At 48.2% G+C, this 27,878-nt stretch overlaps 1 protein-coding gene across 7 annotated transcripts in view; it reads left to right on the forward strand.

Annotated features, from left to right (window-relative positions):
* The first annotated feature begins 19,981 nt into the window (after positions 1-19,981).
* Positions 19,982-27,878, forward strand: part of PPP2R5D (protein phosphatase 2 regulatory subunit B'delta) — a 58,398-nt gene continuing 50,501 nt past the window's right edge. For 3 of the 7 annotated variants that reach the window (XM_088450696.1, XM_088450698.1, XM_088450697.1), the window contains exons 1-2: positions 19,983-20,152; positions 24,729-24,800. In XM_088450696.1, coding sequence (XP_088306822.1) covers positions 20,015-20,152; positions 24,729-24,800 — 210 coding nt within the window. In that variant the 5' untranslated portion in view covers positions 19,983-20,014. Of the gene's footprint in view, positions 20,153-20,372; positions 20,470-20,490; positions 20,693-24,728; positions 24,801-27,878 lie in introns of those variants that run through there. The other 4 variants (XM_088450699.1, XM_088450702.1, XM_088450700.1 and 1 more) reach the window with 4 other exon arrangements.

The raw sequence follows: 27,878 nt of genomic DNA on the forward strand, positions 1-27,878 counted from the left end.
TACTCTGACGCTGCCTGTTAATTATGCACGCCTCTACAACGGCGTTGAAACACTCAGGCACACCTGCGTTCGCATCTCCAAATCCCCGTTATTAGTGTCCTACCCTGTTACCACCCACAAACGGCCTCTCCTGTCACTCATTACCCTGGACTGCCTTTGCTGGGCGAGTGAGAGGGTTGTGATCGCAGTGTGTAGTTCACGCACGTGCAGAAAGAATCGTGCGCATGCGCCTACGCCGAACATCGGGCCGCTTGCGAACGCACAGCACGAGTGAGCGGCTCTGAATCAGGCCTAGTTCATACACCAAAACCTTTTTTTTTTTAAACAAAATATTTTAAGATGAATTCCAATTGTCCACTTAAGTCAGTTATCTCACAGACAGTCCTCTTGCCATGGCACCGCACCTGGGGTCTCATTCAGACCTGCTCACAAGCGCCTATGCGCTCGCAAGCAGGTCGATGTCGAGGCCATGCGCACGCGCAGCGGCCGCACTGCGTGTGCGCAAGCCCCGGAGCGAGAGAGAAATTCTCTCGCTTCGGGACTCACTACAAAAGGGGCGGCTGTCGATGATGATCGACAGCTCGCCCCTTTTTGTAGGCGGGGCGGGGGAGTGGCTACACAAACAGAGGCGTTCCTGACGGAACGCCTGCCGTTTGGGGACGGCCCCACTGACATCAGTGGGGCCGCCAGTGTCAGTGGTGAGCTTTCGGTTCTAATAGAGCCGAAAGCTCACTGGGGCTTGCAGTAGACGAGACCCTACCACAAGGGTCTCGTCGCAAGCCCCGATGGTCGTGATGGTCTTGACCATCACGACCATCAACCTGCTCTTCCACTCATCCACAGTGTTTGGAAACTAGAAAAATAGTAAAAAATGGGTTATAACATGAAATTTTTTTTCTCTTTTTTCCTTTATATAGACTCCCACCCAAGAGCCAGATTTGTCCTCAACTACGGACATCAGTCTGATACACCATCCTTAAATTTTGGATTTTCTGATGGACTGTTTTGCATCCGAAAAACAAACTTTTTGGTGTACTCCAACAACTCCTCCAACGCTGCCAATTTTTGGGTCTTATTGCGGTATTGTCTACAGCTTATCCGCCATAGACATTCTTTGGACTGCAGGATCTCCAGAAATCCAGTGACAAATTTGCACTCGCTATCAATAGACGTTCCTAGGAAGGAGAAAAATATGGACATATACAGTTTTAGCAATAACTGTAAATAGCTTTGAGATTTTTAATGTTGATTTTTTAAATTTTTAGGTAAATTTTTAAGTGTTTGTTCATGTTATGGTGTTTTAATATGTTTTTTTTACAGGATTTTAATGTTTGTTTATGGTGTTGTAATATATTTGTTTATGGTGTTGTAATATATTTGTTATTGTATTTTAATATGTTTGTGGTGTTTTCATATTTTCTAAGTATTTAATAGGTGGGTCGTGACATTGGTGGGCAGTGGGTGGCTCACATTGGGGGACAGGGTGTATAATGCATGGCCGAGCCACCGCCCGCATTATAGAAGCAGGCGGTGGCTGGGTCATGCATTTATAGGGGGACAGTGGGTGGCTCACATTGGTGGGTAGGTGGGTGGCTCACATTGGGGGACAGGGTGTATAATGCATGACCCAGTCACCGCACGCCTCATATAAGCGGGCAGTGGCTGGGTCATGCATTTATAGGGGGACACTGGGTGGCTCACATTGGGGGACAGGGTGTATAACGCATGACCCAGCCGCCGCATGCCTCATATAAGCGGGCGGTGGCTGGGTCATGCATTTATAGGAGGACAGTGGGTGGCTCACATTGGGGGACAGGGTGTATAATGCATGACCCAGACACCGCACGCCTCATATAAGCGGGCGGTGGCTGGGTCATGCATTTATAGGAGGACAGTGGGTGGCTCACATTGGTGGGCAGTGGTGGTGCATTAATGCAGCAGCAATATACTTACCAAACAAATAATGTCCAGACTTAGGTGTGCAGGCTCTCAAATCGAGTCCTTCCTTCTTCAAACCACGATGCTGCACAAGATGGCGATTGGGCATGTACAGGGTCCTGTCAGTCAAATTACGCGACATACGATGGATTGTGCGATACATCGTGAGTAAAAAGTACTCATGATCGGCACCACATCGTGTCCCAGATTGGCAAATCTGCCCTACAGCATGGCAGATCTGAAGATGCGATGTACGACCAGTGGGTACATGCATCGGCATCGTGAGTGGAAACTGATGGTTTGGGCATATTTTACATGATTCGTCGTTACGATTCGATGAAATCGGGCAAAGCATGTTAAAAATCACCAAGTGTGTAGGCACCTTTAACCATAACTCTCCTTTTCTTTTTCAGGGTCCATAGGGCTCCACAGGGGAGACAATGAAGAAAGGTGTGGACAGTAGACCACGTAGCCGCCTTGCATAGTTGTTCAGCTGAGGCGCCATGCCGAGCTGCCCACGAGGGATCCACAGAGCAGAATGAGCAGATACTGTAGCTGGCACAGGAAGGACAGTCTGCACGTAACCCTGTGAGATAGTTATGCGAACCCATCTGGCCAGAGTCTGTTAGCTGGTCATCCTTTCTTATGGAATCCATATAGGATGAAAAGGGAGTCCAATTTCCTGATGGAACTAGTACAGTCCATGTAGATCTTCAGAGCATGGACCACATCCAAGGAGACCTCACCTGCCAAGAGGTCTGGTGATTGAAAGGCCGGGACCATGATTTCCTCATTAATATGGAAACGAGAAACCACTTTGGGAAGGAAACCCAGGCGCGTTCTAAGAATAGCCCTGTTCTGATGAAATATTAAAAAGGGGGAGCGACAGGAAAGTGCCCCTAAATCTTAGACCCTACGGGCAGATGCTATAGCTAGAAGAAACAGAGGGCCTGATTCAGAGCCGGACGCTCTGACAGAGCGCTCGCTGTGTCGCTCTGAATCAGGGCCGGGCATTTTTTTTTTCAGAATGGCCTCCTGGCCACTCGCATAGCTGTGGGTGACCACAACAGGTCTGGTCATAGGGGAAGTTGTAGAGGAACGACTATGGAGAGACTTTGCAGGTCGGACTACCAATGGCGTCTGGGCCAAGCCGGAGCTATCAACAGGACTGTGCCCCCTTTGAACTTCCGAAAATCTCAAGGAAGGTGTTTGTTGTAGACCCGGGGTGGTAACAGGGGTAAACACCGGAACAGGTTTAAACTGAAAAGTAGGTTGTTTAATGTGAATGTTGGTTGTCGAAGCCAGATAATTGGCTGAGACAGGATCAGTTTAAAATTAGATCAGAGCGACGCCATCTTGCAAATGGCGACAAGAATCCATCTTAGAAATAGGTCACACAGCGCCATTTAGCAAAATAGCTAATGATTAGCATGAGAACACTTTTTTTAATCCTTCTCAAAATCATACTGTCAAAACAGTATAGTCAAAACACCTAAGGATAACATTCCAACACACTGCAACACTTACACAGCGCTAGTTAGCGCTGTTCTCCCTGCACTCTCAGTAAAACACCTAGCCACGAGGTTAACACAAATCTCATAGCGCAGAGAGTGTAACATTGTTAAACTGTGCTGTGCGTCTGAACCGCATTAGAACACTTTATACAATCCCCACACAACCAATACTGACTTAGTCCCACACACTCAAAGATACCCTTCCAGCCTAGCGCTGCTTGCCAAGTACCCCACAGACTCCCAGACACACAACGCTATTTAGCATTGTTTTCCCTTGCATACATACACTTAAAGCAATAGTTCCGTAGTGCAAAAGGGTTATTACGCGATTCATTCACAATGCCAGCATGTAAAGAAATGACTGTTTTCTGCAACTAAGGTTTAGTACATGATAAACGGACCGTGTTTGGTGTTGTACTGATCTACTCTGTCTCAACAGATTTCCGGTACCATCGGTGAGAAGATCGGAACATGCATCTGCGAACTATGGACTATAGAGAGTTAAAACATTAAAATGTACTCTGTGATGTTAGCTTAGATTTGCATGCAGCGTGAAAAAGGAGACAAAAGGCTGTCGGAGGCTGACCTGTGTCCATTTGAATTGACCTGCTAACTGTCCTGTAACAGAAGCATCGTGACGGAGAACCAATGGAATCATGGCAAACTTGCCTATTGTATTGCCTATCCCTGTAAGAGTATATATGTGCGCTCTCTGATCCCAATCGGGAGTCTTCTTGCTGATGCTGTTGACGGAGGTTTCTTGCTGATGCCGGTAACTGGTCCAAGACCACGTGCGTATTTAACAACTGTACCTTGGGTCTGTATGATTTATTTGCGCTAATTGTCTTTAGATCACAGCGTGTAACCATCTGTTTTTATGTTGAATAATAACTTTTTGTGCTTTGGAAACACATTCAAAGTCTGAAGGCATTTATTTACTATATGACTCATTACCCTTAAGTACCCAGAAACAGAACGCGATATGCCAGAGAGAGCAGGTGACCCACAGACGATTGGCCTGCTATGTCACATGGCCAGACAACATGGTAGCGCCCAGACAGCCATGACGCAGAGATGCCACTAGTCTTACCCCTGTCAGGACGGCCCAACACTGGCAGAACTCTGCGCACACGCAATGCCAATCTCCACATGCCAGCTGCCTCGCCAGAAGGACCGCGCCACGGTGCCCTCACTGGTAAGGACCACAAACCTCCACGCCATGAAACCTGGGTTGTGACAGAAGATTAATTTCACAGATAATGCATCCACGAAGGCCGTGTTGGGGTCCCTTGTCCTGGCTCCATACCCTGGAAGTTTGTGGTTGTGTCTCGAGGCCATTAGATCCACATCTGGGAGACCCCATCTGTCCATCAGAAGCTGAAAGACTTCTGGATGTAGAGACCACTCTCCTGCAAGCATATCGTGACAGTTTAGGAAATCTGCCTCCCAATTGAGAATTCCTGGGATGAACACTGTGGAGATGGCTAGGAGATGGTATTTGGTCCATATGAGAATGCGGGACACTTCTGCCATTGCTGCTCAACTTCTAGTGTCTAGAGTTCTAGAATGTTGATTGGTAAGACCAGTCCAGCAGCCCTGAAAGAAGTGCTGGCCGGTCACTGCACCCCACCCTTGGAGACTTGCATCCGTGGTTAGGATTACCCAGTCCGGGATCCAAAAGTCGCGTCCCTTGTCCAAGTGGGATGTCTGTAGCCACCAGGCCAGAGACAGGTGGAGAGACTCATCATCTGTGATCTGAGCAGATGAGGCAGCTCATTCCACCTGGAGAGGTTCAGGTGTTGTAGGGGCCTGGAGTGAAACTGAGGCGAACTCCACCATTACGAAGGTGGACACCATGGATCCCAGGGTCTGCATTGCAGAGTGAATTGACACTGGGTGACTGTGTAGTAGTCTGCGCACCCGGTGCTGTAATACCAAGCTTTTGTCTGATGTTAGGAAGATTCTCTGAACCCGAGAGTCCAGGAGGGCTCCCAGATGTACCATTCTTCAAGAAGGTATCAAGGAAGACTTTTACCAGTTGATCAGCCAACCATGCGTTTGTAGAAAGGCAATGGTTATTTGTAGATGGCACTAAAGCGCTTCTGGGCAGCTGGCCAACATCAAGAGGTCATCTAAATATGGGAGCAGTCTGCTTCCCTGACGATGAAGATAGGCCGCCATAATTGCCATGATCCTGGTAAAGACCTGAGGAGCCGTTGAAAGGCCAAAGGGCAGAGCCTGAAATTGGTAATGTAGCTGTAGTATAGCAAACTGGAGATATTGTTGATGAGAAGGCATTATAGGTACATGTAGATAAGCGTCTGTTAAGCCACGGGTGTGACTCTTGAGGGTATTTTTCCTGCAACAGCCTTGAGGGCTCGTATGTCTTGGCTAGATGCGCCGTGAAGCAGCTTTGAGAGGTGATATGCCTTGGCTTGATGGGCTTGTGGGCCGTAAGATACGATGCAGCCTTTGGGCCATGCAGCAGCCTTGAGGGCTAGTATGCCTTGGCTAGCTGTGGCCTGTAGGACAAGATGCGGCCTTTGGGCTGTGCAGCAGCCTTGAGGGCTGGTATGACTTGGTTTGCTGTGGCTTGTGGGCCGTAGGACAAGATGCGGCCTTTGGGCCATGTAGCAGCCTTGAGGGCTGGTATGCCTTGGCTAGCTGTGGCCTGTGGGCCGTAGGACAAGATGCAGCCTTTGGTGCAGCAGCCTTGAGGGCTGGTATGCCTTGGCTAGCTGTGACCTGTGGGCCATAGGACAAGATGCGGCCTTTGGGCCGTGCAGTAGCCTTGAGGGCTGATATGACTTGGCTAGATGTGGCAGATGAAGGACTAGAGCCACAGAAGAGACACAGGCGTTGGTATGCAGGATTGCGTACTTTGGACGCTGTAGTGCAGCCTGTGCCGCTGGGTTGACACAAGCAGCTGATGCTGGAGTGCAGCCCGTGCCACTGAGTTGACACAAGCAGCCGCCACTGGAATGCGGCCCGTGCCACCAGGTTGACACAAGCAGCTGACACTGGAGTGCGGCTTGTGCCGCCGGGTTGACACAAGCAGTTGATGCTGGTATGGATACCTAATTAAAACCTCTATGCAATCCTGTCTATACCTTCTAAAATCCTGCCTATACCTTGAGTTGCACAGTGAATAAATGCTTTCAGACTTTGAATGTGGTTCCAAAGCACAAAAAGTTATTATTCAATATAAAAACAGATGGTCACATGCTGTGATCTAAAATCAATTAGCACAAATAAATCATACAGATCCAAGTTACAGTTATATACGCACGCGCTCTGGGCCCAGATACCGGCATCAGCATTAGAAACCTCCGTCAACAGCACAGCAAGAAGACTCAAGACTGGGGTTAGAGAGCACACATATATACTCTTACAGGGATAGGCAAAACAAAAGACAAGTTTGACATGAGTCCATTGGTTCTTCTTAAAGGTGCTTCTGTTACAGGACAGTTCATAGGTCAATTCGAATGGACACAAACAGCCTCTAACAACCATTTGTGTCCATGTTCCCGCTGCATGCTAATCTAAGCTGCTATCATTACAGAGTACATTTTAATGTTTTAACTCTCTATAGTCCATAGTTTGCAGACTCATGTTGTGATCTCACCGATGATACCGAAAATCTGTGGAGATACAGTGGATCAGTACAACACCAAACACGGTCTGCTTACCATGTACTAAACCTTAGATATCAAATAACCTTTATTACAAAACATTAATAATTACTGCATGAACCTTGAATATTACACTTTAATGCTAGGGAACCTTTTATGTAAGTGTGCAGTGTGCAAGTATTGGGGAATTGGGAAAAGACGCTAGTTAGCGCTGTGCGACTGTTTTGTGGAGTACACCATGGTACGTGTTTTGCGGGATAATCAATTTATATGTATTAGTGGCTGTCTGTATTTATGACTTTTAACTTATTTCTATTGTGTGGGAATCGCACGACGCTAAATAATAGCATCGCCGTATGTACTTATAATGGCAAGTTTCACTAAAATGGCGCTGGGCAGCCAGTAGCAAAATGGAATCTCATTGCGATTCGCAAAATGGCGTTGCCTCGATCTAATTTTAAACCGATCCTGTCTCAGCCAATTATCCGGCTTCGACACTGGAGTGCGGCCTGTGCCGCCAGGTTGACACAAGCAGCAGACGCTAGAGTGCGGCCTGTGTCACCGGGTTGACACAAGCAGCGTACGCAGGACTGCGCACTCTTGGACACAGTGCTGTCCATGCCGCCTGGATGACAAGAACGGCATAGGACAGGTATGCGGACCGTGCCGCCTAGATGACCCAAACAGCAGGTAGATTGTATGCGAACTGTGCCGCCTGGATGACACAAACAGCAGTATAACAATATTGACAGGAGAACTGGAGCTCGACTGGATAACAGGAGACAATGCCAGAATCGGAAACACGAAAACTCTATCACCGGCATCAGAGCAGCCTTCGCACTAGCAGGAAATAGCCACAGGAGCCAATCCAGATCGGGCCAGGAATGATGAACAGCTGGTAGGAGGAGTTCAGCGAACGATCACCCAGCGGCGGCTTGTGACAGCGTCCTGAATGTACAGAGACACCATAAAGTCCCCAAGGCTCCATAGCCAGAATAATAGAGCGGAGAAGTTGTGACCAGAGGTGTTGTATCTGGCGGTTCATGGTCTCTGCCTGTGCAGGTGCTTTGGTGCGGTCCTAATGGTGGGGGTGCTGGTGTCTGGAAGTTAGCGCGAGGTGTGTGTGGTTGTTCCAAGGGTACATGCCATCTGGTGACAGGTGAGACTGGCATCGCTGCCACGATGGGGGCCACCATCTTGGTTTTGGGCATGTGACCTGAATGGGACAATCAGGTTGGAGCTTCTGGCATGTGACTCTCAGCAGCCTATAATGCACTTTCCCATGGTACTTAAGGGTGTTCAGCACACCCTATAGTTGCCAGTACAACGTGTACACAGCGCAAGCTGTGTGAGAGTTCTCTGTGCTCCTTAGCTCAGTGTGATTATTGCAGTCCCAGCAGTGCTTCATTTAATGCTCTGACTCCACCTTAGGCTGTTCCCGGATACCCGTGTCTACCCTGCTATACCCAGTTACTCACCCCACGGTTTGTGATCCCTTCAGCTCTATGGACTCAAAGCCCACTCCAGTACTTCAAACCTCTGCTACTCAGTCACATCTCCATTGGACTTTGTATTCTCTACCTAAACACTTGTTTTCAGCTTCATTAATTGGACTTGGTTTCCCTGTCAGTCACTTATAATTCAGCCACACATCACTTGGGTTTGTTTATTTTCTGTCAGGTTATATATTTATCACAGTTTCATGAATCATAATACTCCTATTAAACCTGCTGCATTTCAATACTGCAAACCCATTCGTTTTCTCTCCTGCATCCATCCCAGGTTCCAAAAATAATCCAAACCTGACAGGAGGGTTTCCATACGAAACCTGGACACCCTGATAAACTTGAGGTTGAGAATGAGACCCGTTGGGTTTCTGAACTAAGAAAAGGGTACGGAGGGAACCATAATTATTACCTCTGAGAGTAGTAAGAACTGAATGGCTTTTTGGATCAGCAGGGCCTTGCTTGGGTCCGCTGGAGGGCCTGTGCAAAAGAACTGCTGGGGGGTGTTGCCTCAGGAAGGATAGTGGGAGACCACTTCTCTTACCCTAGCGTCTGTTGTGGTCTGACAACAGAACTGGGCGAATTGAAGAAGTCGGCCTCCCACCCTGGCAGCCCCCAGGGAGAGGCCCGCCCCGTCAGATTGAGGGCTTGTCCTCAGATTTGGTAGGTTGATGTCTAGTGGCCCAGGTCTGCTGGGTCCTATGCTTGGAAGCCGTAGTTGATGCCTGATGACTTGAAAAGGACTAGCTTTTAGTTTTCCCTTGAGGATGAAAGTACCAAAAGGATGATGTCCGAGGGTTGGCATTATTTGTAGAGGGCAGGAATGCCGTCTTGGAAGTTGCTAAGGTAGTCCCAATTTTGTCCAGTTCTATACCAAACCAGATAGCTACTGAATTAGGCAGAGACTCCAGAGCCTTTTTAGTGTCCGCATCTGCCTTCCAAGAGTGGAGCCAAACAAAACGGCAGGCTAATACATTGTTACGGTTCTCGCACGGTTCTGTAAGACAACTAGAGGCAGGGAGAGGATCTTCCACCAATAACAGCCACCCGCTGTTCCCTTAGTGATTTACTTACACACCGGTACTTAGGTGGCCACCCAGACTTACAACCGATGAGAGATCGCAGGACTGCTGACCAAGAACACAACAGAGATAAGGAGTGGCAGTCCTTCCACTACTGGTACTAACCGGAGTGCGAGTGAATGGTACAAGATGATATGGACTCAGTACTCAAGCAGCGACAGATGACAAGATCTCAGGAATGTCTTGAGACTTATGGTGCAGCTGGTTTGTTTAGACAAGGAGCGAGGTGACAAACAATACAGGCTGCGCAGCAGGAGTGACCTGAACGGTGTTATTGCAGGATTTAGACAGGACTCTTCCAAACAGGACTGGTAAATAAGAAGCCTAGACTAAACAGGCAAGATAACTTGCAAGGACAAGACAGGCCAATAACAGACATAAACCAGACATACAAAAACAAACAAGGACTAGGTACAAGATACGGCCTTGAAGGCCAAGGTATGACAGAAACAACACAGAGCGGCCTTGAAGGCCGTGGCGCGGCTTTGAGGGCTGAAGCACGGCTGGAGACCTAATAGATGTGCAAGCTGTGATGCGGCCTTGCGAGCTGAGGTGCGGCTATGACAGCCGAGATGCGGCTTGAGAGCCGATTGACGTACAGGCTGTGATGCGGCCTTGTGGGCCAAGGTGCACTATGACCGCCGAAATGCAGCTTGAGAGCTGATAGATGTACAGGCTGTGATGCGGCCTTGCGAGCTGAGATGCGGCTATGACCGCCGATATGCGGCTTGAGAGCAGATAGATGTACAGGCTGTGATGCGGCCTTGCGGGCCAAGATTCGGCTATGACCGCCGAGATGCAGCTTGAGAGCTGATGGATGTACAGGCTGTGAGGTGGCCTTGCGGGCCGAGGTGCGGCTATGACCGCCGAGATGCAGCTTGAGAGCCGATAGATGTACAGGCTGTGAGGTGGCCTTGCGGGCCGAAGTGTGGCTATGACTGCTGAGATGTGGCTTGAGAGCCGATAGATGTACAGGCTATGATGCGGCCTTGCGGACCGAGATGCGGCTATGACCACTGAGATGCAGCTTGAGAGCCGATGGATGTACAGGCTGTGAGGTGGCCTTGCGGGCCGAGGTGCGGCTATGACAGCCGAGATGTGGCTTGAGAGCCGATAGATGTACAGGCTATGATGCGGCCTTGTGGGCCGAGGTGCGGCTATGACCGCCGAGATGCAGCTTGAGAGCCAATAGATATACAGGCTGTGATGCGGCCTTGCGAGCCGAGATGCGGCTATGACCGCTGAGATGTGGCTTGAGAGCCGATAGATGTACAGGCTGTGGTATGGAGATGTCGCGGGCAGCAGAGAGATAAACTGCAACTGCAGAGTAACTGCTTTGGAGAGTCCAAACTGTGAGGACATAGACAGATGGATACATGGCTGGAAAACACATTGGCAGTTACAGGACACCCGAACTGAGGAAATAGGAAAACCGGCTAGAACTCAGGATTCTAAGAACAGACCAACTAACATAGTATGTCAGACAATATCACCGGCATGGAGTGAAGGGCTGGCTGTAACTTAAGGAATACAGGGTCCAATCAAAGCCATATCCTGCAGAGAGCTAGTCCTAATCACAGGCTAGTGTGCACCTGAGCAGCACACAGACAGATGGTGATTAGTGAGCACCTGAGACAAACACACAGACAGACAGGAATGACAGGCTATAAGCTAAACACAGACAACACAGGAATCTGGCTGCCTGCAACAGCGGGAACATGGATCAGGATTAGATGCAGTGTCCCAGTGACAAGAATAGCTGGGACCTGCCATCCACTTTCGCGGATCCTAACATACAGAAGTGGAAGATGCCTTGGAGGCTAGGAGAGCCATATCCATCGAAGCATCAGAGGGAAATGACTCTTCTAGGGCCTCAGGCCAACTCTCAAGGCCATTGCCACCAAGGCCATAGCCCTAGCAGGACGAGTAATAGCTCCTGAAAGAGTATATAGACTTTAGACAAGCCTCAATCCTTCTATCCATAGTCCCCTTCAAGGAGGTTGCAGCATGGATAGGTAAGGTAGCAATCTTGACTAAACATGTCACGTGGGAATCCACTGCTGGGGGAACTTCCCATTTAGTGCAATCAGTAGTGGAAAGAGGATAAAAGGAACTTAAATGCTTAGGCAGCTGAAATCTTTCAGATGGTATATTCCACGTCTCACTTATATGATCAAATAGTGCATCACAGTTGAGGGAATTCTGGTTAAATTACCTTTTGTCATTTAAAAGCTGGCTGTTTTTGCCTATGGGGCAGGTTCTGTCTCTTCTATTTGAACAATAGATTTTACAGCTCTTACAAGTGCAGGTATATTGAATTTAGAGTGGGGTTCCTCATCTCCCGAAGGAGAGTCTAAGTGAGAGAGGTCTGCATCTTTACCCTCTCCAGATGATAAATCAGAATCTAATAGCTGGGATAACACAGCACGTTTAGTAGATTTACTTGGTAAGGGTCTCTCTTTTTGCAGCATTTGCTGAATGGCTGTAGAGGTCTTTGACCGACTCTGCACTGAGGTAGAAAGTACATCTACCCATGGGGGAGGCAAAGGATTTGCAGGGAGTACCTGCTGTGGCCATCCCATAGGGGGAGCTACCAGAGGGCCAGCACCTGTGAAAAGGTTGCCCAGGGTGGGTCCTAAGGAGAGGACATATGGGCTGATGGGTCCGGGGCAGTATAACAAGATGAGCACAGGCCATCCTGAATGAGGTCTTCTGAAGTTAAGTCTGCTCAGCAGGACTTACAAGACACCAGAGTGTGGGGGGGGGGGAGTGGGCTGCTAGTCATTCTTGCCTCTGCCTGACATGGCTGCAAGAATAATGAAACACACAATCTGGCACAGTGCAGTGAGCAACCCAGATGTACAGTCAGGTGCATAAATATTGGGACATTGACAGAATTTTCATATTTTGGCCTCTATTCACCACCACAATGGCTTTGAAATGAAACAAACAAGATGTGCTTTAACTGCAGATTTTCAGATTTAATTTGAGGGTAATTACATCCAAATCAGGTGAACGGTGTAGGAATTACAACGGTTTCTATATGTGCCTCCCACTTTTTAAGGGGCCAAAAGTAATGGGACAAACTAAACAATCCTAAATCTAACTTTCACTTTGTAATACTTTGTTGCAAATCCTGTGCAGGTAATTATAGCCTGAAGTCTGGAACGCATAGACATTACCAGATGCTGGGTTTCATCCCTGGTGATGCTCTGCCAGGCCTCTACTGCAAATGTCTTCAGTTCCTGCTTGTTCTTGGGGCATTTTCCCTTCAGTTTTGTCTTCATCAAGTGAAATGCATGCTCAATCGTATTCAGGTCAGGGGATTGACTTGGCCATTGCATAACATTCCACTTTTTAGCCTTAAAAAACTCTTTGGTTGCTTTTGCAGTATGCTTCGGGTCATTGTCCATCTGCACTGTGAAGCGCCGTCCAATGAGTTTTGAAGCATTTGACTGAATATGAGCATATAATATTGCCTGAAACACTTCAGAATTCATTCTGCTGCTTTTGTCAGCAGTCACATCATCAATACAAGGGAACCAGTTCCATTGGCAGCCATACATGCCCACGCCATGACACTACCACCAGCATGCTTCACTGGTGAGGTGGTATGTTTTGGATCATGAGCAGTTCCTTTCCTTCTTCATACTCTTCTCTTCCCATCTCGTCTGGTACAAGTTGATCTTTGTCTCATCTGTCCATAGGATGTTGTTCCAGAACTGTAATTGCTTTTTTAGATTTTGTTTGGCAAACTCTAATCTGGTCTTCCTGTTTTTTTGTGGCTGACCAATGGTTTACATCTTGTGGTGAACCCTCTATATTCACTCTTGTGAAGTCTTCATTTGATTGTTGACTTTGACAAATATACACCTACCTCCTGGAGAGTGTTCTTGATTTGGCCAATTCTTGTGAAGGGGTTTTTCTTCACCAGGGAAATAATTCTTGTCATTCACCACAGTTGTTTTCCGGGTCTTTTGGTGTTGCTGAGCTCTCCGGTGCATTCTTTCTTTTTAAGAATGTTCCAAACAGTTGATTTGACCACACCTACTGTTTTTGCTATCTCTCTGATTGGTTTGTTTTGATTTTTCAGCCTAATGATGGCTTGCTTCACTGATAGTGACAGCTCTTTGGATCTCAAATTGAGAGTCGACAGCAACTGATTCCAAATGCAAATGTCACACCTAGAATCAACTCCAGACCTTTTACCTGCTTAATTGATAATGAAATAACGATGGAATAGCCCACACCTGTCCATGAAATAGCTTTTGAGTTGATAGTCCCATTACTTTTGGCCCCTTAAAAAGTGGGAGGCACATATAGAAACCGTTGTAATTCCTACACCGTTCACCTGATTTGGATGTAATTACCCTCAAATTAAATCTGAAAGTCTGCAGTTAAAGCACATCTTGTTTGTTTCATTTCAAAGCCATTGTGGTGGTGAATAGAGGCCAAAATATGAAAATTCTGTCAATGTCCAATATTTATGCACCTGACTGTATGTGCAATATGGCACAGTGAAGTGCACAACAGCAGTAGTATGTGATAGCCCTCACAAATATATGGAAATGTGACATACAATGAACCCCTTGTACCTCAGTATGCCAGGGTTATATCGGAAGAAAGGGAAAGGTATAAGCTGACAGTCATGTGAAAAAGAAAACAGACAGCAGTCACATACAATGCAGAATATACAATATAATCGCAGTGGGCACTAAAATCAACTACACAGACCGCAGTGGCTGGTAGGCTATAGCGCTGAATAACCTGGCCCTTGGGAGAGGTATACAGGGAGACTGGACCCAGTGTTCCCGGATACTTGCATGCATAAAATGGCTGCTGTGAGGGGGCAGAGGATGAGGGAGGAGCAGTTTAGGAGGCAGCAAGACTGCAGTGGAATAGCTCCCTGAGGTGGGGGAGGGGCCACAGGGAGAGCGCCTTGTTCACTATGCTGACTTTCACCACTGGGTCCCCTGGCCCTACAAAATGCCCTTCACCAGTAGTATTTATGCCCTGGTGGTCTAGTGGAGTCCCGGACAACCTGGTGTCCTCGTCAGTGCCTCTGGTCTGTCTCCCAAGACCGGAGGTAAGACTGCACATACACGCGGATCCCTGCGAGCGGGGTTCTGCCTTACCTGTCCCCTTGTTCCTGGCTGCAGTATGGGGTCCAGGGACCCTCTGCTAGCTTGGTCCCCCTCAGAGCCCTGCCAAGATTCCCTAGCCGAGGGCTGGTGTCACAGCGCAGCGGAGGTCGTGGTGGAGCAGTGCAGACGTCCCCTAGACTGTCTCGTGCTGATGCTCATAGTAGATAAATAAAAAATACATTAAATCATAAAAGTAAGCTTGGGCTGCTTAATAGCAGTCCAGTGTTAAAACGGTGGTCCAGCTCCTGCCGGATACCAAGGAAACTGAGTTGCCCTCAGGCTGTGGGTGGGGTATAGGGGGAAGGACTGGATCATCCTGGGATTGAAAAGCTTTGCTGTTGGTGTCCGGTCCTCCAGGTCCCACCTACAGCCCATTGTCTCCCCTGTGGAGCCCTATGGACCCTAAAGAAGAAATCTTGTTTATAGCACATATGTTGCTTCTATGTAGTGTTTAAGAGTGGAAAGGGCCCCCTCCTCTCCGGCAGCACAGTAGAGTCTGGCTTTGGGCCAGAATATGCTACGCATGCTCAGGTCTCTGAGACCATGGCACCCGCAGTGATCTTGAAGTATTATCTTTATTAGAATTATTACACAACAAAATTCCACAAATCTTGTAGAACTAACTTCAGTATTTGATATTACAAATTGCACGTTTATAAACATTTATGAACAAATCTTACTTAATCCCCATGCAATATAAAGGAGACTTTGTGGAACGTTTTTATGAAGCCACACTAGATTTTTGCCTTGTGTGAAAAACTGAGATGTCCCCTTGTGATTAATCTAAAAAAGAGGGGCAAGCAATAGAAAAAATTATTAGTATAAGAAATAAACCTGCAGACCTTGAGTGGTGGTGGAGACCTCTATCACAGCAAGGCATATAGACCGCTGAATTATACCAATTTTATCTGTAGTTTATTACTAATCCAACTTTTGAATTTCAAGAACACCTGAGATGTCTCCTAGCTGCCATTCCTGAGGTTGAAGAAATATCCATACTTGGAACTTTTTATTCATCACCTACCCTTTCACTGCTACCACTTACCTCACTTTCCCCCATGGATGGCCCATTATATAGGGTACCGAATCCCTTACCACCAATCTTTCTTTTTTTGTGTGTATACTTAGTTACAAGACTACGTTGCACCTTCTAGACCAGTGAATTGGATGGATAGCTATCAATTTTTGACATGTAACATTACGGGGTAAATCCTATTAGCCACGATGATCTCGGCAGTGCGGGTCATCATCTGCAGTGGCCGCACTTTATGGCAGCCCAGATTCACCTGATATTGCTCGCAGCCCCATAGGGCTTCGAGCAAAATTATGCGAATCCAGGCTCATCCTGAGTAGCGAAGGGTGCGAGATGCGGTGTCATTGCCAGCGTTTAAACACAGTTGCAAGGGCACATAGCACCCTTCACACCTAATAGGATTTACCCCTATATCTTTATAAAGAACATACCCCACTCCAAAGATATACAGGAAGTTAAAAAGTATTTACAGGATGATGGTGCTCTCAGATGTAACAAAAAATTTTGTATTCTGTAAACTTCTTACGCAAAATTATTTATGTTTTGCATTCATATTGTTATTTACAAATATGGGGGACTGCCATGGGAACCAGGTTTGTACCAAGCTGCATCAACCTCTTTATGGGACTCTTTGAGGAACAACATATGGGGTGCACCTGGTTCTGTATGGGATGGGTGTGATGTATCTATTGTTTCATCCACTGGTTGCCTCAACCACAGATTATTTTGTTTTACTAGCTTGGACAGTTTTTTTAAGCATCAATTTTTTGGCTATTGCTCTTACAAAAAGGGTGGGTACAATATTTAGAGACATGTACTAGAAATAGATTCTAACAATTATGTATCCTATAATAGCTGTCACCTCAGGAACTGGGAACAATAATCGAAAAAAGTAAATTTCTGACTATTCACAGAAATTGTTCTACAGATAATGCGTACATTGGACAGACAACAAGATTTATAGATATGTTTAAACATCAAGAAAATTCTGAAGATATTATTATTGAAGTTTTTTAGAAGTTTCAAGGATATATAGAATACTCTATTGTTCTCCACACCGAAAAGGAGAGATTAATAAAACGAGTACAAATGATAAATCTTTGCTATTTGTATCTCAATTTAATTCACACTCTTCCAGTGTTAGAATAATTCAGAAAAAAATGTTTTCTTTTAAAAATTAGTCTTAAGGAATTCTAACAGTCAAAATATATCTTCTCCATTTTTTTTTTTTTTAAAGGTACTAATACAGTATTATAAAGTCAGGACAACAACAGGAACACTTATCCCAGTTACCGGTAAAACACGATGGTTTCTATAAATGCGTCAGAGAGGTGTATCACAAGCCACTTCTGCTGAAACATTGTGTTCATTATTTTAATATGCTTTACACCTTAAATTCCTAGTTATTTCCACTTATATTTTGCCCTCCTCACATTTCTACATGAATATGTCCATCTTCATGTTGGTATTTTCTTAAATCCTATTTTTGACTTATCTGGAGGACAACCAGCACCCTTTCTAGGGGGTCTGCGAGTGGAGCAGTAATCCAGCACATGGAACAGCAACCCTGCACCAATCCTTTGGATGCTCCAGGCAGGCACCCAGTCTGTGCAGCCAGTCTTAGCATCCTCAGAAAGCTTTGGGCAGTACTGCACTTCCCGATGCTGGCAGGACCAAACCCACTGTTACATTATGGTGTCATGCACTCAGGGGGTGCGGGCCAGCAAAGGGTGCTATGCAGCCCTATTATGGCTCTGAATATTAACAGTAATAGCATCAGTATAGAACAAATATTAATCATGTTACAGTTTATCCCATACACATTTTCACAGGAGGAAGGGTCCCAGACAGTGGTGGTTTCTACCATTTTCAGTCCGGGGGGCTGCAGCTCAGTGCCAGCCCAGACTGCATTATTATCTATGTACAGAAAATCTAGCCGGGGAACTGTGCCAGATCCTACTATGACCACGCATGGCTCTGGGAAAATGGCGCCGGTGCCATTTCCTGGTGAATTCATACTGTGCATGTGCTGGCACCATCTTCCTAGATGAAGCTATGTTGCTAGATAAGTATATTGAATGAGTGCAGGGTGTTCCCCCCCTTGACTCAGGGGCTCATGTTCCCTGTACACACTGCACCCATTATAGATATGGCAGCGCATTTTACCATATTTTCTTGGCTTATACAGCAAGATTGTTGCTCATGCTCTATGATTATATATTGTCCTCTCCCCCATTTTTAGCATTCCAGATAAGTCATGGATAGTATTATAAAGATACAACTGATTCACTACTATTTCAAAGACAACATCCTGACTAGCTCAGTGCAGCCTGTTGTACAGAAGTATTAGTACGATACTACAGCCACACTAGGGATGGACATCGGAAGCCGATGGTTAGCACCCTTCGTCCCCAATCCCATGGAAATACTTTTTCCATCAAATTGCAGGTTTTCGAAGGTTGCCAGTTATCAGATACAGCTTTCTGAGGCCCATCCAATGGCTGACAATATTGTATGTAGCCATTGATGTGTATCTTGAGTCAAATTACTCTGGGTTGCTTAAGAGGAGCATTCAGGAGAGGGATTTAGTGTTGATTCATCTCATTTGGCTGCGGCCTGGATCAGAAACCGGTGGCTCAATGGTGTCTAAATTAGACACCAACCTGCGGAAAGCATTAAAGCCCTTACTCCGAGTCGTACACAAGTTCCAATGAGCATGCTCCTTAGGGTACATACGCATTTTTATGCATCTCTGAGAAATTCTGAGTAGGGCACATCCGAGATGTGTCCTCCACTCTGACCACAGCTCATTTCCTCCACTTTGGCCCCTGACCACAGCTTGTGTCCTCCTCTCTGGCCCCTGACCACAGCTCATGTCCTCCTCTCTGACACTGACCACAGCTCAGGACATGTGTCCTCTCTGTCCCCTGACCATAGCTCGTGTCCTCTCTGGCCCCTGACATGTGTCCTCCTCTCTGGCCCCTGATATGTGTCCTCTTCTCTGGCCCCTGACCACAGCTCGTGTCCTCCTCTCTGGCCCTGACCACAGCTCATGACATGTGTCCTCCTCTCTGTCCCCTGACCACAGCTTGTGACCTCCTCTCTGTCCCTGACCACAGCTTGTGTCCTCCTCTCTGGCCCCTGACCACAGCTTGTGTCCTCCTCTCTGGCCCTGACCACAGCTCATGAGTCATGACATGTGTACTCCTGACACTGACCACATCTCAGGACATATGTCCTCTGTCCCCTGACCACAGCTCATGTCCTCCTCTCTGACCCTGACCACAGCTCATGAGTCATGACATGTGTCCTCCTGACACTGACCACAGCTCAGGACATATGTCCTCTGTCCCCTGACCACAGCTCATGTCCTCCTCTCTGACCCTGACCACAGCTCATGAGTCATGACATGTGTCCTCCTGACACTGACCACAGCTCAGGACATGTGTCCTCTGCTCATGTCCTCCTCTCTGTCCCTGACCACAGCTCATGACATGTGTCCTCCTCTCTGTCCCTGACCACAGCTCGTGTCCTCTCTGGCCCCTGACCACAGCTGGTGTCCTCCTCTCTGGCCCCTGACCACAGCTCATGAGTCATGACATGTGTCCTCCTGACACTGACCACAGCTCAGGACATGTGTCCTCTGTCCCCTGACCACAGCTCGTGTCCTTCTCTCTGCCCTGACCACAGCTCATGACATGTGTCCTCCTCTCTGGCCCCTGACCACAGCTTGTGTCCTCCTCTCTGGCCCCTGACCACAGCTCGTGTCCTCCTCTCTGGCACTGACCACAGCTCATGACATGTGTCCTCCTCTCTGGCCCCTGACCACAGCTCGTGTCCTCCTCTCTGGCCCCTGACCACAGCTCGTGTCCTCCTCTCTGGTCCCTGACCACAGCTCGTGTCCTCCTCTCTAGTCCCTCACCACAGATTTCTGGCCCCCGACTATGTGGCACACGCAGGTTAGCTCTCAGCACAGGGAAGATGAGATGTGTCCGCCATGTGGGGGAGATTTGCTGCTGGACTGAAGTGGACACGGACATTAGCGGGTGCAACAAGATGGCGGGACGTGTCAACTTGTCAAGCGAACGTGGGTGGAGCAAGATGGAGACCTGGCGCTGACTGACAAACCCGGCCAGTACTTCCAGAGCGGTAAACGGCTTGTTACCATGGCAACACGTACGCTGGAACGTCACCTCTCAGAATCAATGACGTCATACGTCAAACGCGAGCCGAAAATCTGCAGAGACCTCCCGAGAGGACAAGAGACAGCGAGAGACATGCCAAATAAAGCCAAGAAAGACAAGGTGAGACAGCTCCTCCCTGTGCGGATTTATGTATAGTATAGAGAGACAGTTCCCACCCACAGTGTGTGTCCAGAGAGACAGCTCCCACCCACAGTGTGTATCCAGAGAGACAGCTCCCACCCACAGTGTGTATCCAGAGAGACAGCTCCCACCCACAGTGTGTATCCAGAGAGACAGCTCCCACCCACAGTGTGTATCCAGAGAGACAGCTCCCACCCACAGTGTGTATCCAGAGAGACAGCTCCCACCCACAGTGTGTATCCAGAGAGACAGCTCCCACCCACAGTGTGTATCCAGAGAGACAGCTCCCACCCACAGTGTGTATCCAGAGTCAGCTCCCACCCACAGTGTGTATCCAGAGAGACCGCTCCCCACCCACAGTGTGTATCCAGAGAGACCGCTCCCACCCACAGTGTGTATCCAGAGAGACCGCTCCCACCCACAGTGTGTATCCAGAGAGACCGCTCCCCACCACAGTGTGTATCCAGAGAGACCGCTCCCCACCACAGTGTGTATCCAGAGAGACAGCTCCTTCCATCAGTGTGTATCTAGAATGAGAGAGAGAAAGCTCCCCACCCACAATGTGTATTCAGAGAGACCGCTCCCTCCACCAGTGTATTTAGAGACCGTTCCCTCCTGCAGTGTGTTTCCAGAGAGTGAGAGAGACAGCTCTTATCCATAGTGTGTATCCAGAGAGACAGATTTCTTCCTCCACCAGTGTGTAACCAGAGAGAGCAGTCCCTCCAACAGTATATATCAAGGGATATTGCTCCATACACCAGTATATATCAGAGAGAGACAGCTTTCCTCCACCAGTGTGAACTTTCACTTTTTAATACTTTGTTGCAAATCCTTTGCAGGCAATTACAGCCTGAAGTCTGGAACGCATAGACATCACCAGACGCTGGGTTTCATCCCTGGTGATGCTCTGCCAGGCCTCTACTGCAAATGTCTTCAGTTCCTGCTTGTTCTTGGGGCATTTTCCCTTCAGTTTTGTCTTCATCAAGTGAAATGTAGCGTTCCCGCTAGGCTGTTTTAGCGAAGCGCGGCGCCCTGCCCTCCTTCTGGAGGGCAAAAAGCACCCTGCCCTCCAGACGGAGGGCAAAAAGCGCCTTGCCCTCACAGCCTGCGGGTGCCATCTTCACCCGCAGGTTGCAGTGTCCCGCGGGTAGAGAAATGTGCGGTGACCCGGTCACCGGCGGAGAATAGACGCCGGGCGCATGCGCCCGGCATCTATTCTCACTGTCTGCAGCGCTTGGGGGCTGCCCGGCGTGTCCGTAAGTGCCGGGCACACCCCAAGTATGATGAAAAGGGGACACGTCTTGTAGACATGCCCCCTTTTCGGACAGGCGCGCACAAAGTTGCCCTGTCTAGCTCCGGCTCCCTGCCTGCCGCCGGAGCTAGAGTGAACGCTATGAAATGCATGCTCAATCAGATTCAGGTCAGGGGATTGACTTGGCCATTGCATAACATTCCACTTTCTAGCCTTAAAAAAACTCCTTGGTTGCTTTTGCAGTATGCTTCGGGTCATTGTCCATCTGCACTGTGAAGCGCCGTCCAATGAGTTCTGAAGCATTTGACTGAATATGAGCATATAATATTGCCCGAAACACTTCAGAATTCATTCTGCTGCTTTTGCCAGCAGTCACATCATCAATAAATACAAGGGAACCAGTTCCATTGGCAGCCATACATACCCACGCCATGACACTACCACCAGCATGCTTCACTGTTGAGGTGGTATGTTTTGGATCATGAGCAGTTCCTTTCTTTCTCCATACTCTTCTCTTCCCATCACTCTGGTACAAGTTGATCTTTGGGGGTCATTCAGACCCGCTCGTGAGCGTCAGGACGCTCGCAAGCGGGTCGATGATCCCCACTGCGCATGACGGAGGGAGCTCCGTCGTGCGCATGCGCGGGACCCGGGGAGCGACGGGCCATCCATCGCTTCGGGTCTCGCACCAAAGGGGGCGTGCTGTTGATGTTGATTGACAGCACGCCCCCTTTGGTGGGCGTGCCTGCCAGACGGAGGTGTTCCCATGGGAACGCCTACCGTCTGAAGCCGGCCCCACTGACATCACTAGTGATGTCAGTGGGAGTGATTTTGGCTCAGATAGAGCCAAAATCACTCCAGGGCTTGTGGCTGGGAGACCCTATCACAGGGTCTCCGTCGCAAGTCCGATGGTCGCGATGGTCAAGACCATCGCGACCATCTTTTTGGCCTCGCATATGCTGTGGGTGGTCACCCACAGCTATACGAGCGGCCAGGAGGCCGCTCCATTTTCATGGAGGAGGGCCCTGATTCAGAGCGAGCGCTCTGGTCAGAGCGTTCAGCTCTGAATCAGGCCCTTTGTCTCATCTGTTCATAGGATGTTGTTCCAGAACTGTAATGGCTTTTTTAGATGTTGTTTGTCAAACTCTAATCTGGTCTTCCTGTTTTTGAGGCTCACCAATGGTTTACATCTTGTGGTGAACCATCTATATTCACTCTTGTGAAGTCTTCTCTTGATTGTTGACTTTGACACTTATACACCTACCTCCTGGAGAGTTTTCTTGATTTGGCCAACTGTTGTGAAGGGGTTTTTCTTCACAGGGAAATAATTCTTCTGTCATCCACCACAGTTGTTTTCCCTGGTCTTCCGGGTCTTTTGGTGTTGCTGAGCTCTCCGGTGCGTTCTTTCTTTTTAAGAATGTTCCAAACAGTTGATTTGGCCACACCTAATGTTTTTGCTATCTCTCTGATGGGTTTGTTTTGATTTTTCAGCCTAATGATGGCTTGCTTCACTGATAGTGACAGCTCTTTGGATCTCATATTGAGAGTTGACAGCAACTGATTCCAAATGCAAATTTCACACCTAGAATCAACTCCCAGACCTTTTACCAGCTTAATTGATAATGAAATAACGAGGGAATAGCCCACACCTGTCCATGAAATAGCTTTTGAGTTGATAGTCCCATTACTTTTGGCCCCTTTCAAAGCCATTGTGGTGGTGAATAGAGGCCAAAATATGAAAATTCTGTCAGTGTCCCAATATTTATGCACCTGACTGTACATTGCTAAATTAGCGACCATGACACCCAAATAGCAACAGAGCATAAGCAACCAAGTGTTAGGTGCCCTAGTGGGGAGTAAGGAGTAGATGAAAGTAAAGAGAAGCACAAGAATGTAGAGGGCCCTGCTCGTAAGAGCTTACATGGGGAGGAGCAGACAAACAGGCGTGACACAGATGGTGTAGACAGGGAGGAATGATCATCCGGAGGGAGACTGCACCCCCACCTGTATGTATCCAGAGAGAGACCACTCCCTCCAACAGTGGCTGTCCGGAGAGAACGGACACCACACTAGTGTGTATCTGGAAAGACCTCACCCCCCCCCCCCAGCAGTGTATATCTGGGCAGACCTCTACCCCCACCAGTGTGTATCTGGGGAGACTGCCCCCCCGCCCATATCTGTGTTTATCTGGGTAGAGTGGTAGACCTTTACCCCCACCATTGTGTATCCAGAGGGAGACAGCCTTCCCCACCAGTGTGTGTCCACAGAGACAGCTCCCACCCATAGAGTATATCCATAGCAAAATAGCTCCAAAAGTTTGTATCCAGGGAGGCAGCTCCCCCCCCTTCCCCGCTGTATATCCAGAGAGACAGTTACCTCCCCATGTGTATCCTATCTGTGTATCCAGAGAGAGTTACAGCCCCTCCTACAGTGTGTATCCAGTGAGAGAGAGAGACGGTCCCTCTCGCAGTATGCATCCAGAGAGGCCGCCCCTCTCGCAGTGTGCATCCAGAGAGGCCGCCCCTCTCGCAGTGTGCTTCCAGAGAGGCCGCCCCTCTCGCAGTGTGCTTCCAGAGAGGCCGCCCCTCTCGCAGTGTGCATCCAGAGAGGCCGCCCCTCTCGCAGTGTGCATCCAGAGAGGCCGCCCCTCTCGCAGTGTGCATCCAGAGAGGCCGCCCCTCTCGCAGTGTGCATCCAGAGAGGCCGCCCCTCTCGCAGTGTGCGTCCAGAGAGGCCGCCCCTCTCGCAGTGTGCGTCCAGAGAGGCCGCCCCTCTCGCAGTGTGCGTCCAGAGAGGCCGCCCCTCTCGCAGTGTGCGTCCAGAGAGGCCGCCCCTCTCGCAGTGTGCGTCCAGAGAGGCCGCCCCTCTCGCAGTGTGCGTCCAGAGAGGCCGCCCCTCTCGCAGTGTGCGTCCAGAGAGGCCGCCCCTCTCGCAGTGTGCGTCCAGAGAGGCCGCCCCTCTCGCAGTGTGCGTCCAGATAGAGAGGCCGCCCCTCTCGCAGTGTGCGTCCAGATAGAGAGGCCGCCCCTCTCGCAGTGTGCGTCCAGATAGAGAGACCGCCCCTCTCGCAGTGTGCGTCCAGATAGAGAGACAGCCCCTCTCGCAGTGTGCGTCCAGATAGAGAGACAGCCCCTCTCGCAGTGTGCGTCCAGATAGAGAGGCCGCCCCTCTCGCAGTGTGCATCCGGATAGAGAGACAGCCCCTCCTGGAGTGTCTATAAAGAGGAGGGGCTACAATGCACTTATGAAGCTGGTGCCCATTATACCAAGATATTTTTATATACGTTATGTTGTTGCTGTTTAGGAACCTGTAAAGGTGGCAGCTGGGAGACCGGCAGTGAAGAGCAGTAAAGATGGAGGAGGGATGCCTGAGGAGGTGAGTGCTGGGGCCTCTGCTATAGAATACTGGCAGACACTGTGTTCTGTGTGTTGGTTTGTTGTGAGAGAGAGAATAGTCAGTAGGTATTATCCTAAAAATCTAAACCTAGCCCTCAGAACAGCTGCATTATTAGTGGATAGCATAGGAAAGACATTGCATGCAATAGGCAATAGATCATGTCCATATAACAACTTATGTATTTTGGCCAGTAGAAGGCTCTACGGGGAATACACAGTCTATATGTGCTATTGTTCACAATATGATATCCATGACACAATTACACTGTTTGTATGGAAGAGAAATGGAACTGGAGATATCCTGCATCCTGCAGTGTCTTATACCTTCTAACCCCAATCGGTTGTCCTGTAGCAGGTGCACATCTGAGTTGGAACGTAATGGAGGCATAACTTGGTCTCTGAAGGAGGCGGTTTAGGATCACAATGGGCCTGATTCTAAGGTGCACGCAAAGCCGGTGTTCTCGCAGTTGAGTGATTTTTTTTTTTGACGCCATTGCAGCGTCCATCTCTGAATCAGGTCCAGTATTAGCTGCTGGAGGCCTGGTAATTGGGTATACCTACTGCAGTAATACACAGTATGTTAGTCAGGGAGAGACTCGTGGGACTGTAAGGAGCAGTCTCCCAATCTGTCACCCAGAATCCTTTTCACTCACTGTGATGTGGTTATGTAATAAGTTTTGAGTTTAAGGGACCAGAGTGTTTTTGTTGAGTATTTGTGAAAAACAGCCATATAGCTAAATGCCGCTTTAAATTTACCAGCGAACTCCCCGAAAATACAGCCATATAGCTAAATACTGCTTTAAATTTACCAGCGAACTCCCCGAAAATATCCTGGTTTCATAAACTCGGCAACAATGATGGCTGCAACAGATAATGCTTCACTAGAACCAGATACAGGTTTTATGAACCCAAAGGAGATGTATAATGTATGCTGTTTTTGTTTCCTGATCTCAAATCACTCTGTCTAAGGATCTAGTTGGGTGGCTGTTATAGTGGGGTGGGATGGTCATCTGCTCTGTTTAAGTAGACATGGGGAGGGGGGTTCACAGTTGATCTCTTTGTGTGGGAGGAGTGGGGTGTGAGACACATGCCCTGTGTGGGAGGAGTGGGGTATGGGGCACCTGCCCTGTGTGGGAGGAGTGGGGTATGGGGCACCTGCCCTGTATGGGAGGAGTGGAGTGTGGGACACGTGCCCTGTGTGGGAGGAGTGGGGGGCTCTTGTTCCCTTTTAGTAGGAGTGGTGGGGATCTCTCTGCATTTTAGACCACAACTTAAGCGACCAATGATCTACTCAGGAGTAAGTCAAAGCGCCACTTCTACATACTTGTCTTTTATATATTTGAGGAAGTCATATGCTAATTCTATTGTTGTTTAAACCACATGGGTACTTTGATCCTGGGTGGTAGATATATCAAAGGAGGAATTAATTTACCAGTTCCTGTGAAATGTTTGCTGTATTTATATTTTGGAAGACCGCTGTCTGAATTGTGTACTAAGGTGTATCAGCAGGATCACAGCCTGCTGTATTGGGATGTAGTCGCGGCCGCCGGTCTAAATGCCGACGCTGATATCCCGACAAGGGAGTCAAGATAGGCGTCAAAATACTGACGCCTATCTTAAACCCGATGCCGGAACGCAGATGGACGGATGCCCGAACGAGGTAAATCTGGGGCGCCCGTCCTCCTAGCTGCGGGGGTGTGGAGGATTAGGGCAGTTAGCGGGGTTAGTGATAGGATTTGGGGGGAGGGTTAGGGGTAGGCACCCCTAGGGGTGGGGGTGGGGGTTAGGGTCGGGCACCACTGAGAGGGGGGGGGATTAGGTTTAGGCACTAAGAGGGGAGGGATAGGTTTAGGCATGAAGGAGGGGGACTTAGGTTCAGGAACTAACGTTGACGGTTAGGTTACCGGGTGGGGAGGGTTAGGGTTAGGCTACCAGAAGGGAGGGTTACAGGGGGGAGGGTAAGTAATACTTACCCAACCCCTGTCGAGATACCAACCATCGGGATGCCACTGTCGGTATTCCGACAGAAGGCATCCCGACAGCTGGCATATCATACTGATTCCGCTGTATCATGTCATCTTAACTATATAAATGACTCATGTGCCTATGTAAGAGAGTGTATCCCCTGACCATCCAGAGAGGATTGTACTTCTGTATGCTGTGATTGTCCCAAGCACCTTCAGCAAGGGACTTGTCTTTTTAAAGGCATTTGAGCAATAAACATCTTGCCTTAAGATGCCAGCATCTGATTTTATCCTGTGACTACCAGAGTAGCGCCAAATGCTACTCTGTTTTGTGGCTGTTCTGGATTGAGCCCAGTGTCTCCAAGCTGAAACATTCTGCAAGCTATTCCGTGCAGACTGGCCCATAGTGAGGGACCAGTGGGAATTAGCTAACACTACCCTGGAGGGGTTGGAGCAGCCAGAAGTAGGTGGGTCATTGCATCTGACCCACGTTACATTTAGTGTTAGTTTTAGAAGTTTAAATGCACCACACATAATAATGAAGCTGAAACTCAACATTTAAAAAAAAATATGGCAAAAATATATTTGGTACGGTCATAACTAATGCTTAGAAGCAGAAAAAAAGTTTACTCTTAGTAGTAAAATGTTATTGTTTATATGTGTGACTCATGTTACAGCAGAATGGACATAGGAACTTAGGGGACTTTTATATTTATTTAAACCTTAATTATTTTTACAATATGATTGTTATACTATACACTTATAAGACCCTAAACTTATGATTGACACTCAAACAAAAAACTGAATGTTAACCAAACTATTCTTAAAATAAAATATGAAACGTGACTCATGTTACATACGAATGTGACTCACATTACATTTATGTCCCCAGTCAAAGAGCTCTGATGCAAATTACTAAAACATGTAGAATACATGTGAATTAATCAATGTAGGCACGTTTATCTTCCTGATTACTGTGAAGATGTATAAAATATTTAATAAGGTGATGATAGCCATTTCCTGTTGCTGCCAGCTTGCTCCTTTGTGCTCACTAAGGGGCGGAATTCAATTCTTTCCAGCCCCTATCATGCCCG

This window comes from Taudactylus pleione, unplaced genomic scaffold (genome assembly GCF_031769625.1).
Source record: "Taudactylus pleione unplaced genomic scaffold, aTauple2 ptg000522l, whole genome shotgun sequence".
Lineage (NCBI taxonomy): Eukaryota > Metazoa > Chordata > Amphibia > Anura > Myobatrachidae > Taudactylus > Taudactylus pleione.